At 41.6% G+C, this 15,367-nt stretch overlaps 1 protein-coding gene across 3 annotated transcripts; it reads left to right on the top strand.

The window, feature by feature from the left end:
* The first annotated feature begins 416 nt into the window (after positions 1–416).
* Positions 417–14,800, top strand: CLTA (clathrin light chain A). 3 transcript variants are annotated; one of them, XM_041402054.1, is made up of 6 exons: positions 417–695; positions 7,141–7,178; positions 9,044–9,158; positions 10,562–10,673; positions 13,268–13,303; positions 14,347–14,800. In XM_041402054.1, the coding sequence occupies exons 1-6, from the start codon at positions 485–487 to the stop codon at positions 14,516–14,518; spliced, it is 684 nt and encodes a 227-aa protein (XP_041257988.1). In that variant the 5' UTR covers positions 417–484; the 3' UTR covers positions 14,519–14,800. The 3 variants fall into 3 exon arrangements, with proteins under 3 accessions (XP_041257988.1, XP_041257987.1, XP_041257989.1); XM_041402053.1 differs by having other exon boundaries at positions 9,041–9,158; XM_041402055.1 differs by lacking the exon at positions 13,268–13,303 and having other exon boundaries at positions 9,041–9,158.
* Positions 14,801–15,367: the final 567 nt, after the last annotated feature.

Here is a 15,367-nt window from a genome sequence, read left to right as displayed (position 1 = left end):
TCTGTGACTTAAGCTTGCCTACGTCAGACAGAAGACACCCAAAATCACGAGAGATGTTTTGACACAACCGATGTTTTGGATGTATTCTGCAGGTTCGAACTTATCTCCAAGTTGCCGACGAACCCGTGTCTTGTCCCAGCGGAGCGCCTGTGCTTTGGCAGGCTGGCAGAAGCCACCTCGATTCCGCTACAGCCCGAAGGAGCGGATTCCGAAGGAGCGGATTCCGATGGAGCGGATCCCGATGGAGCGCAGCCCGCTGGTGCCACCCGGCTCTCCGGGGACCGGGGCCGCGCTCCGCCCCGCCCGCTGCTCTCTGGGCACTGATTGGCTCGCGTTCCGCAGTCCCCGCCACGGCCGCTAGCTGATTGGGCAAAGCCGGCGGTGCTCGCCGCTCATTGGTGCAGGGGGAGCGGCTCTGCCCTTTCCGCGCTGCTACCCGGCGTAGGCGCGGTGCGGAGCCGCAGCTGCCTGCCCGCCTTCACCCATGGCCGATATGGAGTTCTTCGGTGCCCAGCAGCCGCAGCAGCCGCCCGCCGGGAACGGCATGCCCGACGGTGGCGAGGAGGATCCCGCCGCAGCTTTCCTGGCGCAGCAGGAGAACGAGATCGCGGGCATCGAGAACGACGAGGGCCACGGCATCCTGGAGAACGGCGAGGTGCCCGAGGAGCTGCAGGATCCCGAGGGCCTCGGCATGGGTACGCCCTGCGGGGACGGCGGTGGGGCTGAGGGGTCCCGGGTCCCCTTGTCCCTCGGAGCGGTGCGGCGCGGCCGGGCGGGGGCGGTGCCGGCGGGACCCTCGCCCCGGCGCTCTGCCCCGGGCGGGGCCCGCTGCCCGTGGGGTTCCGGGGGTGGGTCGGGGCCGTCCTGGGTGCGCTGTGCTGCAGGGCGAGCTACCTCCCTGCTCCCTCGGTTATGGCTTGTATCCCCTGAAGGTGCCTAAGGCGTGCCCGAGTCCTAATGCGAGCGGTGCTGATCTCGTCTAATCCAGGAGCCTGTCTGAAGGAAGGCTTCTGAAAGCTGAGTAAATCCGCCAATTGAGTTTCTGTCTTCAGCGGGAGTGATCTTAGTCTTAAAGCATAAGAGCAGTTAAGCTAATGTTTAATTTTACTAAACCTTTAGCCTTTGTTCCTTGGTAACCTTTGTACTGAATGTAGCAAACCCGACACTGCAGAACACGCGTTTGGAGCAGGGTGGGAACTGTGTGTTGATAAGTGTGGGTTGTGGTCTAATGGTGGCTAAAGCAGCCCAAAATAAACACTTCTCCTTATAAAAAGTTTTAACTGAAGCCTGAGTGGAAAGGGGTTGATGTTGCAACACTCTCAGAAGACTTTGCTTCTACTTGTCACCAGGGCCACAGGGACATACATACTTGCTCTCATGTGACATCCCTTTATCACTGCAGTAGGATGCCACTCTCCATCAGACTGAGCTGAATAACTGCTCCCCAGTTCGTTGTTGGAACATCTTTAGAATTAAGTCTTCATTTTGCAACCTGATATCAGAAATTACTGAAGTATTTTATGTATGAGGGGGCAGGTTTGTAGTGTCTCTGTCAGTAAAGTTGGTCTAGATAAACTGGGTAATGGAGACCTTCCAGCTTATTTAGAGGTAACACTGCCCTTAACATCAGCTCACTCATAAGGTCAAAAACGTATGCATTGCATACTCCTGAAAAAAAACCGTATTTACTCCAGCACAAGAACTTGAGGATAATTGTTATCAGAACACCATCCTGTTTTGGTACCATACATAATTTTACTTCCGTATTCTACATATAGTGCAGAAACAGACACAATGGTCACTTCCCTTCTTACTTTCAGAAGCCTTAGACAAACATCATGCCTTGCATGGGCTTTATGTTCCAAACAGACTCTGGAGCATTAAAGCGGCTATTTGAAAACTAATTTAGTTGGGGGAAAAAAAAATCTATCATTGATCTTTCCACAATGGACTAGAGCAGCTAGAAGAGTATGTTCTCTGCATACATGTAGTGATGACTATTGCAAAGTGTTTTCTTGTCAAAAAGTTTATTTGTTCAATGCTTCTAGATTGGTTTGATATTTCGAAGTAGTTCTTAAACTGCCTTTCAAACACCTTTTCTCAAGTCATGTAAGTTTACTTGTCACGAAGTGCAAAAGGGTTATTGGAGAACTTTAGGAAGAAGTTAATAAAATAATAAATATAATATGATCCAAGGATCTGGGAGCTCTAGGCCAGGAACTGTATGCCATCTTGCTTTCTTTTATGCCCCCTTTGATTGCATTTATGCTCTGGCCTGTTAAATAGGTGTGGTAGATGATGCTTGTGGACTTGTGGTGACCCTGTTTTTTAACAGAACATTGATCTTTGTTGTCTGACAGAGCCTGTACACTCTCTCTCTATGTTAAAAAGCACAGGCTTCAGCCATGCAAAATGTACTGGTTCAGGCATGGTGACAAATGATCTAATGACTTCTGTTTCACTTGTGTTACATTTCTTATCATCTGATCAGTACCTTAATAAATATCAGACAGTTGTGGTCTCTGGCATGTTAGCTCATTAAACTCTTCTGTAATTGAATAGGTGAATGCAAATTTCTTCTTGAAACAGTGCAAGTTCTTATGTAAATCCTTAAGCATAATGACCAGGGATTTGTGGATTTACTTTTTTTAACCATAACCTTTCTTGAACTCCTTATTTACAGGTCTGTTGGATAAGGTCTTTCTAAATACTCGGCCAAAAATACTTGGGCAGCTCTCAACTGGAGTTTGGAGATCTTAACTTCAGATGTAGTCACAAGTAGTCATCAGCTTCTTGAAATACACTTGTAAGAATCATAGTTTCTCATCAACAAACAGTCTTTCAATTTCAGTCTCTTGGTAAATGATTAGACAAATACATGGATAGAAGTGAACTTCATGAATTGAAAATATCAATATTGGGAATTCTGTTAATTGTTGTAATGGTGGATACTGGGTGAATATGAGGGGGATGGTGGAATGTTGCCAGGCTTGTGCGTGTCACACAGCATCATTGCATTTTGCCAGGATCAGGGTTGGAATGCTGATCCAGGCCTGATCCAGTAGGCCATTCATTATGTAAATAGCTATGCCATTCAAGCTGCCTGAGCTTGCAAAAACCTAATCTTATTTCACTTGGAAGGTGAAGCATAATCCCTGCTCCAGAAAGCAGAGAGTACTGTATAAATCAAGTAATACAATGCTGTTGCCGAGGTATGGGTAACGTGATGTCTTAGGACATTTCTTTTTCAGTGATGAATCAATGTCCATGTATTTGCAGTGAGATTCTGACAGTAGTGTGTCTTGAGGTTGTATTGGTTCACTTACTATGGTCTCTGAGCAAGAGAGGAAGAGTTCAAGGGGAAATGTGTGGTTTCTAGATCCTGTATGCCAATACAAACCATTGTGGCAGTTTGTCAAGTAGCTTCTTACAGGGAATTTCATTCAAAGACAAGCAGTTATATATGTTAACAATCATGCAAATGCACAAGTTTAATGTAGGCTGACTTGTCTCAAACATTGCTTATAGATTTTCATGCTCTGTAAGTTTTATATAAACTTGACTGAATTATGTTTCCCTATCTTTGAAAGATGTTCATGTGTCTGTAGCAATTAAGAAAATTAATTGTGTCTGGTGGTTTGTCTAGGTATTTCATTTAATAGCCTTTCAGGAACTGAGTATCAGTTTGCTTCAAAATTGTTTAGGAAAAAATTAATTCCTCCTGTCTCTGTACTTAGCACCACAGACAGAAAGAGTTCTTGTCTTTGACTGTTGATTTTTTTCTTAATTGTTTGGACAACCATTGAACTGGGTTTTGCTATGCAATCAGCATCTGAGGCTTCAGAGCCCCATAAGACAGCACTGATAGAGGTATGATAAAGAATGGTATCTGTCTAGCTTGTGTTAGTGATGCTGCATTATTATGAAGTCAGGACAGAATTTTTTTTTTTTTTTCCAAGAGAATACTAGTGGAAATGTAGAGAAGGGGGAAATTACAGAAGCTGTTGCATTGGAAAATTATAGAAGCTGTTATGGCACAGTGTTATTGCAGGTGTATTTTAATTCTAGCCTATTGATTATATTGAAAATGAGAGAAGTCATAGGTTTTGATAGGACAGCAGATTAAACTAAAACACTGGAAAGAAGCACTCTTCCTGAACTGCTTGCCTTTATTTTGCGCATAGGCATGAGAATGAATTATGGCTAGAAAAATAATTTCTTCCCCAGATTTTTGCATAACTATGTAATCAAAAGTTTTGTACAAAATTCTTCTTTCTTATCATGTTATGGGTTTGAGGTAGGTAGAAGGAAAGCATGACTGTGCCTGAAAGAGAAAGGATGGTAAACTAGACCTGGAGTGGTGAAGTTACTTAACCTTATGTCAGAATATATTAAAGTTTATGTTCTTCTGTTGCTTTAACTAGAGCTGCTAACTAATTGAAAGTAGCAGCACTTTGAATACTTATTGTTTAAAAGAGATGCTGAAGGTAACTTGTAAAAAATACTTCTATTTTAAAAGAGTATAAGAAAAATGTTTCAGTGTACTGCAAAGCCCTGCTTCTGATGTTTCAGGTAACAGTCTTCTTTTGCATTGAGACTATAGAGAGGCTGGTAAACAAGGCTAAACTGACTTTCTTTTAAGCCAAGTGATACTGAATCCTAATAATTATAGTAGCAGCCTTCAGAATAGTTGATCATCATAGTGATAAATGTCTGAGGCCATATATTGAATTCTAGGACTGAAGTGACAAAATGGTTTTTGTATTTATCTTCAAACTACCCAGCCTTTTCTTTTGTAAGCTGTAGTAGATGTGGAGGGCATTAATGCTTGCTTTCTATTTCTGGTGTAAGCTTGGGTGTTGTATCTGCTGTGAATGCAAGGCAGCTGATATGACTTATCCTCTCCAGACTCTTCCAGACTCTAAAAGGTATCTGTGTTGCTGTATGAATGTTCATTATTACCATATTGTCAGGATGTATTGCAGAACTGTAGATTTTTATATGTGTTCATTGCAACAGTGCCCTTAAAAATAAGAGTTTATCTTCAGTTCAAAAGCAATCAACAAGGAGTGTGGATCATTGCTAACTGAGATGGTCCTAAATGTGTGGATTTTAACTTCAGGAGATACGGTACTATGATAGAATTGGATGGACTCTGAAGGCAGTAGAGGAGTCTCGTTGTTCATGGCTGCTGAAAATGTTATGATGGCACTAGCAGTATTTAGACTTTTTCTGTGGGAAGCTTATGAAATTGCATGTTTCTGTGAACAGAAACATCTGATACACGGCTAGCGTTGATTACTGATATGAAGGCTGGCAGACAGACAGTTTTTCTATACTTCATACTTAATTATACAAGCATGAAGACTGGAGAGCTGAAGTGAAGGAATGTTTGACTATTGGTCTTGTTCCAGTTAGCACAATTGTATTGGCTTACGACAGCATGCTGGTGCAGTTCTGTTTCCTCTTCTGCCTGTGATAAGCTCAGTCAGCATGCTGACTCTGCAGCTTAATTGCAAGTTCTAGGGAGCTCAGAACAGATGGGAAATTTGCTCTAACACTGCTAATGCTTCTAACCTGGGTGCCCTCTGGAAACAGTTCAGTGTCTGTTGGTGGCTGTTTCTATGCAGAACAAAAATGGCCCTTAGACAAAGCTGTGTGTTTCATTTCAGGTACAGCCATAAACAGTGATGTTGTTCCTTTTACCTGACAGCCTGAGTAGTGAAAACCGTAATTAATGTTTTTTGGTGTGACAAGAAAAACATATCATCACTGTCCTTGGAAGTATCCTCAAGATTTATGAGCCCTCTCACCCAGCTGGTGACTTTAGTCTTTTTAAAGGTCTCTTGTGCTTTGCAGAGGAGTAGGAATCTGACAAAGTAGCAACTATCTCTCAGTTACGGGAGTCTAGTTATGAAATACCAGTTTCTCCTAACTGAAAAGCTATTTTTTCTTAATTTGAGTCTTCCCCTGCGAAAGTTAGTAGCTGTGTTCTTGGGGACTAGTATTCTCCAACTTAACTGCCATTCTTGAACTGGTGAATTTACAGTCCTCTACATAACACAGTTAATGATTGCTCTTCAGAGCTCCGAGATACATATTTAAAACACTTGCCTAGTTCACTGATAAAGGAGTATGAAGAACTTCCTGTGTGCCATTCACTAGAATTATGAAATTATGGTGCATATTTAGCCAGAAACAAGAGGATACAGCAGCATAACTTGCTTAGTTTTAGGTCAGTCAGCTGTCTGTTTTTAAGAAGGTGGTGCAAAATAAAATGATTTTTCTGCTTACTGTTTGGTACAGTCACTTTCACTGAGGGGTGTATTGTGGTGGACACTCTTTTGTGTGGTACCCATGGTGGTATGAGTAACATGAGTACTTGGTATAGCACACAGACAGATGTTAGGTGGCACTGCTCCAGAGAGATGCCCTGCTGAAATTTAGCGGTTCCTAAAAATCTTGGTGTATTTTGCATAGTCCAGAGATGTAAATAATTTCAAAAACTTAAAAGTTTGACTCACAACTGGTATTCGTTCCCTATGGCTGAATGGCCACTGTCACTTCAGAGATAATAATGCTGCAGTTGAAGTGGGAGCTATCAAGCATGTCATCACAGATGGTAGCAGAAAGGTGACTTTGCTAGGAATGTTAGCTGTATCTTTGAGCTAATTAGGAGATAACAACAATAGGATAAGAATTACCAGTTGTTGGCTGCAGCATTGTTAATCTTCCAGGTAGACACTAAAAAACTGATAGTCATCCTTCTTAACTTCAGAGCAGTTGTATAGTAGTCAGCTTCTAAGAGAGGGAGGACTGAGTGGGAGTAGCTTTAGAACACAGTCTGTAGCTGCTCCTCAGCAGTATCAGCTCTGCTCTTTGTGTTGTTAAAAGCAGGATCTCATGGTGAAGAAATGACTTTGTATTTCTGGTTCTGCAGAATGGTGGCTCACTTGGTTTTTCATGCCTGTCCGGAAAAGTGTAGGGGGAAGGAAGTGTCCCTGCAGAGTATCAAGTAACATTCACTTTCACAGTTCCCACGTTACCTACTTTAATAAAGCTTTCCATACAAATTACAGCAATCAGTAAATCTGGCTGTTCTACCTTTCTCAAATGACTAAACAAGTCATCTCTTTACAGATGCCGATGTTGGAGTGGTTAACGGGCATGACTGTCAGGTAAGATAGAAGTATTCTGTACTTAGAATGTGCTGTTCTACTCTGAGAACTTTGCCTTAATATAGACTAATACTTCCTGTTTCTTGTCTTTAAAGTAATTTTGTCTCATATCTGAGGAGGGTGTTCTGCACTGGTAGCTCATCTCATGGAGTTGTCAGTCTTCTTAATTATGCCCATCTTCTGAACTTAGAGGCCACTTAAAGCAGCAGTTCATTTTGAAATGTGGCTTAACAATAGATAAGCACTGTAAAGCAGACTGTTAGGCTCTGTGATACAACTTTACATTGACTTGCACTGGCTGCTAAGCTGAAAGCGTGCTCTGATTACCTAGTTTAAACAAGAGTTTTCGGATTTGCTTGCTCTTTAAAGATAGTCTTTATCAAGATAGTCTTACAAGTAACGGATTGAAAACATCATACATTTCTTAGTGACTTGAAGATGTATGAAATTAAGCTGATGGCTAAAAATCACAGTATGAGCTCAATCACAGTATGAAATCATGTTAGACAGCCATGGTAATGACAAAAGGAGGAGATACCTGCTTTATTGGTGTCAGGGAGCAATGAGGCACACTAAGGCAATCACTTTGTTGTAACTGAATTTCACATCAGTTTGTCCACAGTATGGTCATTGCGTGGTGTCACAGTTGGCTTGTTAGCCTGATTAAATGAATGCTTGGGAAGGAAGCAACACGTGAGCCATGTGCTTCTCCTTAGAGTTTTGAGTGAATGCTGAACTTTGTGGAGACACAAACAGCTTTCACTGCTGCTGGCATTCTTATATCCTCAGCATTACTGTGAGATTGATGGGACAACCTGTATTTTACAGGCCCTTTGCACTTCCTTGAACAACAGAAGGTGGATTTCCCTCTTTAGATATCTTGATTTTGTATTTAGAATTCTGAGAAATCAGTTGCTTTGGTTGATGGAGCTTTCTCTTAATCAGAAAGAAGACACTGGATGGGCTGTACATAACTTAGGTTTTAGCTCCCTGTAACTAGCTGGCCCTGCAGCTGGCCACGTGATTTTGCTTTGGATGAAATGTGAAGCCTGGTGGTGTTGCACCAGCCTAGCATCTTCTCTTTGCATTGTTCCTTCACTGAGGGCTACGGGGTGGCCAGAGAGGGGCAAGATACAGCCAAATGTGTGGTCAGCTGCAATCGACCTGGTACTCTTAGGAGTGGTATTTCTTAACTCTGTTAGGGATAGGATGGAGCAATAAAAGTTGTTAAACTTAGAGTATCTTCTGTAGCAAGTACCACAGTATTCATTAGCTTTTAAATCTGGTGTGTTAATGTTAGCCCTATTCATTTCAAGTCTTTGAGATGTTACATTGTGAAAAGGATGCTAGTACTCTCACTGTTCTGATGATTAAATATTGAAATGCCTCTTGTGTTATAAGCTGCATACAGCAATCCAAATTTTGTAATGTGGTATGCAAGTGTCTCTTGAAGTAGACAAAACATGCAAAGAATGTTTTGTACTCCTGTGCACAAAAACATAAAGAAAAGTATTTCATAGCAGATATTTAAGGTGAGATGAACTCAGAGAATATCTGGCCTACAACTCTGTACTGAGGTGCTAGGCATTGTCTTCTGCGTTCTGCAGGCTTAGTGCTCTGGCACTAAGTGTTTGTGGCACTTGTATTTCCAGTTGTCTCGAATTTTTTTTTGATACCTGATTTCTGGAGTAAACCCTGTGTTAATTTCCTTTGATTCTTTTGTAATTTGTAGCAAGATGTTTTTAATGGTGGAAATGTGTTATTGGCTCAGTTCAAATAGAGTCTAATTTTATATAGCTGGCAGGCAGTTATCTGAAATCACTTGTACTGCAAAAATGACTTTACTGTTCCTTTCCTCCGAGGAGAGTAATGGTCCCACAGACTGCTATGCTGCCATCTCCCAAGTAGATCGACTGCAGTCAGAACCAGAAAGTATTCGTAAGTGGAGAGAGGAGCAAAAGGAGCGCTTGGAGCAACTTGGTAAGCATGGTATTTGTTGAGTAACCTATTGTCAGCTTCTCTCAGACTGAGAGAGGTGGGGGTGTTCTACCTGGAGAAGAGTAGGCTCTGGGGTGACCTTAGAGCAGCCTTCCAGTACCTGAAGGGGACCTACAGAAGAATTGAAGGGGGAATTTTTAGAAGGGTGTGTTGTGTAGTTTGCAAGGGGTGATGGCTTTAAACAGAAAGAGGGTCAATTTGGATTAGTCATAAGGAAAAAATTCTTTATAGTAAGGGTGGTGAGGCACTGGCACAGGCTGCCCAGAGAAGCTGTGAATGCCCCATCCCAGGCTGAATGGGGTTTTTGAGCAGTCTAATGGAAGATGTCTCTGTCCACAGCAGAGGAGGTGGAACTAGGTGATCTTAAAGGCCTCTTCCAACTCAAGCCATTCTGTGATTCTTAAGCAGTACAATTCTGAACCATGGCACTGCCTTTTCAGAGTCTTAATATACTTCCTGAGTTCAAGGAACTAGCTTGGATGAGTCTTCTAGTAAGGAGACTTAAGACTGGTGTGGGAGTCAGCAAGGAAGTGGCTCTCTGAACCTTTTCCTAGGTAAAACCTTTACTTAGATGACCTGACAGAAAATGAAAAGCTTTTGTAAGCTTTTAAATAAATAAATTTATTTATTTAATAAATAAATAAATTCTATAAATAAATAAATACTGCAGTCATTAGTATTTCAAAGGATAAAGATTATTCATTTTGTAATTGCTGAGGCCGCCTGTTGTCACATGGATCTTAATCTAATAACTAAATAAAGAAAATAATGGATTATTAACTAAACTAAATACAGCTATCAAATGCAGTGGTACTTACCCATGGACAGTGTCTAAGAGACTACAAACTGGTGTGCTTCCCACTTATATGGTGGAGGAGCCTTTGTTTGAAATTGTTAGGACAGAACTGTTCTGTAAAATGTAATTCTGGATAGAACTGACCGTTTTACTCCTCTTCTGTACTAGTTACAGCAGGTGAGGTTGTCCTGAACTGTAGGCTGTGTGTAAAAGTATGTGGAGTACCAGGTTCTTTCACTTTGTCTAAGCATAGAGGCTTTCCTAAACTTTGTTCTAGCACTGGCATAACGAGATGACTGGTTTGAGCAGTTTGCAGACCAATAGATTTACTGAATCTGAACTACTCTGCAAAATGCCTATCCGAAACTGAAGTGGACTGTCCCAGTTATGCAGCACAGGAGTTCTGTTCAGCTAATCCTCTGAATGTTTGTAGTATTTAGAGTTCTCCTAAGTCTAATCAGGAAATCTCCTAACCTTACCTGATGAAGCAACTGTCTGCACTAGAGTGCAGCCTGAACTATCAGTTGAAATGTGTGCAAGATGCATTTGAATACAAACATGACTGACAAAGCAATTCTTAAATCTTCAGATGCAAACTCACGAAAGCAGGAAGCAGAATGGAAAGAGAAAGCAATAAAAGAATTGGAAGAGTGGTATGCAAGGCAAGATGAAAAACTCGAGAAAACAAAAGCCAGTAACAGGTAAAGTTTTTCCAGCCATCAGGAGAGTTATGGTTCTAGTTATGAAAATAATTGGGAAGGGAGGTGAGAATACTTCTATGTCCTAAGGCAATAGTCCTTCAGATCATTAAAGCAAACACTCCTACTACCTACCTTTTTAAGTTTTCTTAGATCATCTAGATTAAATATCCAGGAAGCATTAAGATGATGTTGAAGTATTACTGAGGACTCCTTAGCACACAAAGCTTGAACATGGCCAGAAAATATTTTACTCTACCCACTTGTTGTCATGCTCCCAGATGCACAGGCCTTCAGTGTCTGCAGTTACCTACCCTGAGACTAGCATTCTTACTTGATTACTTTAGAACGTATGGAAGTGGCATTCTAGTTAATCTTTGCTACAAGTAATTTCATTAAATATCTTAAAATCTTCTGCTGCTCTTTTTGGAAGCAGTTCAGAAATAACATGACTCAGTTCTGCTAGTGAAAAACTAAATTCTGACTGTATCTGTAGTGGTTTGAATTGTCTGGTTATGGGTCCTGTGGTAGAAAGTGATGACTTGGTTGCTGGAATAGTAAACTCTTACACTTTCTTAGAAGTTCCATGTGGAATTTTGACTTCAGGCTGCATTAAAGTAGAAGTGATAGGACTGACTTAATGCCTCTTAAATCTCTACTTCATTCTATGCAAGTAATCGTCAAGACTGCTTTATATTTTGGGAGCTCAAAGGGTTCAAGATGAACTGCTGTTTTGTTCATTTTGTTGTTGTTTTTTTGTTAGTTTTTTTGAAATACCGCTTTTCTTATCAAAATGGCTGTCAGGTTTGTCTTTAATAAATAAAGTCCTAGGTAGACTCCTTTGTAGAGAAAGAAAGGAGGCCTACACTGCCTTCAGAATTATGGATTTGCCACTTCCTTAACATTCACTGAGGAATTCACTATCTTTTGGTTGAGCGAAGAAAGGGAAACAGGATTAGTACTGTCCCAGTTGGTGGCCAGAGTTGATGGAAGCTTTATTATGGCTAGTGTTTGAGTGCAGGACATGGAGTTTGGAGCAGGGCTTGTTAAACAGGTGTTGCACAGAAGTGCTTGGCATTCTCATCTTCCTGATGGTAGTTTCTGTCCTCTGGGAGTAGTCTAATGATAACACTGGGGCTTGAGGCCTCAGCTAGCTGATCCAAACTTCCAGGATGTAGAAGAATTTCTGTGTTCCCCTCTGACCAATGGCTTAATTGATCCATTTCATGTGGTAACTGCTTTCATGTTACAGTAAGTCTAGGTGATGCAAGGTTAATGTGCATGTTAAAACTGCCTCCAGCTGTGTTCCGTACTTCTCATCCTTATCTCTTTTCTCCTGCCTGCTTGCCTGCCTGTTGGACTACTTGCTACCTAGGGTGGCAGATGAAGCTTTCTACAAACAACCCTTCGCTGACGTGATTGGTTATGTGTATGTTGCTTAACTACTAATTCTGTTTGCTAGTTAACATGATAATAAGCAGGATCAGAAATAGTGCTGAATGTCTGAAGGTGCCTTCTGAGTATTTACTTTTTGGACCACTTCTGGTCTGCAGTATTAAGTGCAATTCTCCTGTATGCACTGCACAAATGATAGCACTTTCAGATTAAGTCATGTAATGTATGTAGCACTGGAATTATGGTAATAACTTCAGTACTCTTTAGACCTAAGGGTTTACAGTTGTTTCCAGGCCAGTGAACATCAGCAAGATGCTTTGCTGGGGATGTGGGTTAGTGCCTGTAGTTTCACATGGGTGCTGTATTTAGTCCTTCCACAGAGAAGCAGCATTTAACTCTGTAATAGGCAGTGACCACCTGCTTTGCCTACGTATTAGAAAAACATTCAAGCAATGCTTGCACATAAAGGTTCACAAGAAAGCCAGGGAAGGCAGAAAGGAATTGCCTGACATGAATCAGGGCAGAAAATGTGTATGCATGTAGAAATAGGAGGCTATTAGAGAACAGATGGAAAGTACAAGATGGTGGCATTGAAATTACTGTAAACTGCTGGGAAGACATTTAGGAGCAGTGAGATGTTTTGGCAGCCTAATAGGTCAGTGAAAACAGAGCTGTGACTTTCAAGCCCCAGTGAGTATGCTAGTTTCTGAGGGGTAGAAGGATTGCAATGTTCATTGGCTTGTTCATATATTTTAATTTCTTCCCTTAATTTGTAGACTTGAATTGAAAGATGGACATGTCACAGATTCTAAGGTGACACCTTTAGAAGGTGTACTGGTGAGCCGTGTTGTGGCTTTGAGTGCATTATTACTGAAGGTTTAGTGTGAAATTCACAGCTGACTGTAGGTGGATGTAAACCAAGACTTGTGAAATGATGGATTTACAGGTGGTGTTTAACTTTTCTGAAATCTCCTGGAGTTGGTTTTGTTAGATTTTTTTCAATAAAATTCTTATTGTTATATGTCCAATGCAAATGTGCAGTGTAAGTGCTGCATAATAAAACTGGCTGCCTGTTTCCTGAATGTAGGCTAAGCTACTAGTGCATGTTCAGCCAGCTAATCATCTGCATTAAACTCATTCTCATTTTCTATATCTGACTTAAACTTTTTCTCCTTGTTTCTTTTCTTCTCTTCACCTTTAAGCACAAACATAAATCATCCTTGCTACAGCCTAGAACAGTTAAGTAAAAAAATCTTCACTGCCCCTTAAAAGTGTCATGTCACATTAAAGTAGCAGTGTTGTAGTGATCCTTGTCTTCAGTGGTGTCTGTAATCTTATCATCCCTGTGAATAGTGCTGAACCCTCATGGGAGAGTCATTTCCACTGCTTTCTCTGTACTGCTTGTTGGAGTAGATGGATTTGGTTTGATCTCTTGATGCTTACTGCTTCTGCACTCAGGCAGCTACCAGGGCCCACAGTTCATGTAAACTAGATGCTGAAGTGTTATCCCTGCATTGAAGCAATGCTATTGGAAGCATAGAAAAGCCAAAATAATACAGCTGGAAGCCACTGGCACTCTTCAGTACATAATGTACAAAGCCTTCTTAGAGTCTCCTTAGGGTGAGAGCAGGGGAAATCTGTTTGTTGTGAGGTGACCTCACACGAGTCATCTCCTCTGCCAAGATATGCTGCAGTCTATTGCACTCACAAGCATAGGATTCCTGAATTCAATTCCTTATGATTCATGCTGCTTCACTACAGCATTGGGAATCATCAGCAGATAGTTTTATGATGGCCTGTAGGCCTTGGGGCTGATTTAAATCCTCAAATGGAATTTGTTTAAGACATGCTTGCAGGCAGTTGTAAATTTCCAGTTGGCAAATGACCAGTATAAGCCATCAAACGGCGGAGGCTTAACTGGTTAAGACCTGGGCATTTCTTCACAAATAAAATGCCTACATAGAAGTACCTTACTTCCTGGAACCTTGTGTGGCGACTCCTTAGGCAAAGACTCAATGAATATTCTTAAAACCAAACACCTGTATTCCAACATTTTACACAATCCTCTGCGATCCTCTGCACTGCTTGTGCATAGCATACTACTGCAATCTACTTTCATCTCCAGGACTGGGGCAGTGGGAGCTTATGTGGTCATAATGTCCACAAGCAGCTGTCAGGTCACATTTCTTATGGAACATGCTGAAAGAAACTGCATCCTGTAAGAGGGAAGGAGTGCCTTATATGCTGGGCATTAACACAAGGTGCATTGCATTGCTTTTAGGGCAGCTGAAGAAGCCTTTGTGAATGATGCAGAAGAAGTTTTTCCGGGCACTGAGTGGGAACGTGTGGCTCAGCTCTGTGACTTTAATCCCAAGTCTAGTAAGCAGGCAAAAGATGTGTCCCGCATGCGTTCAGTCCTCATCTCGCTCAAGCAGGCTCCACTGGTTCGCTGAAACAAAGGTCACACTTTGGAGATGGAGACACTACAAATGCAATATCTTAACCTTACTCAGAGAAGCTATGTTTGCAGTAATTTGATTAATTGTTTCAATGTGTATTTTTGGACCACATCATGATGTATCTAAAGCTGATCATCGTTTGATTGCATGTTCTTCCTGATGTTTCCTTTCTGTGTCTGAAATGGGAGAACCTCCAAAACTGTAGTCTCTGTGCTGTTGTGCACTGAGGTGTCACTTCCTACATTACTGATATTAAAGATCTGTTAAACGGCAAAATGTGTTATCTTTGGATGAATTGAGAAGGTCTCCTACTTCCTTTTGACAGAGGGTGTTTGAATTAAGTGTGAGTAAACATTTCTTTTGATTGCTAGTGATTTCACCTTGCTGGTGGAATGTCCAGCCAGCAGTGCTTCTGGTCTCTGCAAGGCTGTCCTCCTTGTTTCTTTAAGCTTTCTTAAAGATCTTGAGAGCTTTAGTTTAAAAACTTCTCTCCTATCCAATTTATCACACTAGACAGCAGCTCAAGAAAACTTAAACAGCAGGCTTATTAAGGGGCTTATCTTGCTTCCACTGGGACTGAGGACACTGCCTCCTGCAGGTAAGTAGTTCTGTATGATTTTCTGCTGTCACTCTGGCTGCCTGTCTGAGGCTCAACACAGAGGAGAGGGCACAGCACAGTTAAGAGCTTTGGTATTCTACTGCTTATTGTGTTCCGCTAGATTTTCAATGCTGTCTTCATAAGCAAAGATCTGTGGTATAGAGGCTGTTTGGATGTTTTTGAACTGTGTGTGCCTGTCCTCAGTGACTTTTGCAGACACTTCCTCCCGCTAGGGTGGTGAACTG

This window comes from Onychostruthus taczanowskii, unplaced genomic scaffold (assembly GCF_017590055.1).
Source record: "Onychostruthus taczanowskii isolate IOZ18803 unplaced genomic scaffold, ASM1759005v1 scaffold190, whole genome shotgun sequence".
NCBI classification, from domain to species: Eukaryota; Metazoa; Chordata; class Aves; order Passeriformes; family Passeridae; genus Onychostruthus; species Onychostruthus taczanowskii.
The sequence above is the reverse complement of the archived record's forward strand: the minus strand, read 5'-3'. Positions and strand labels throughout refer to the sequence as shown.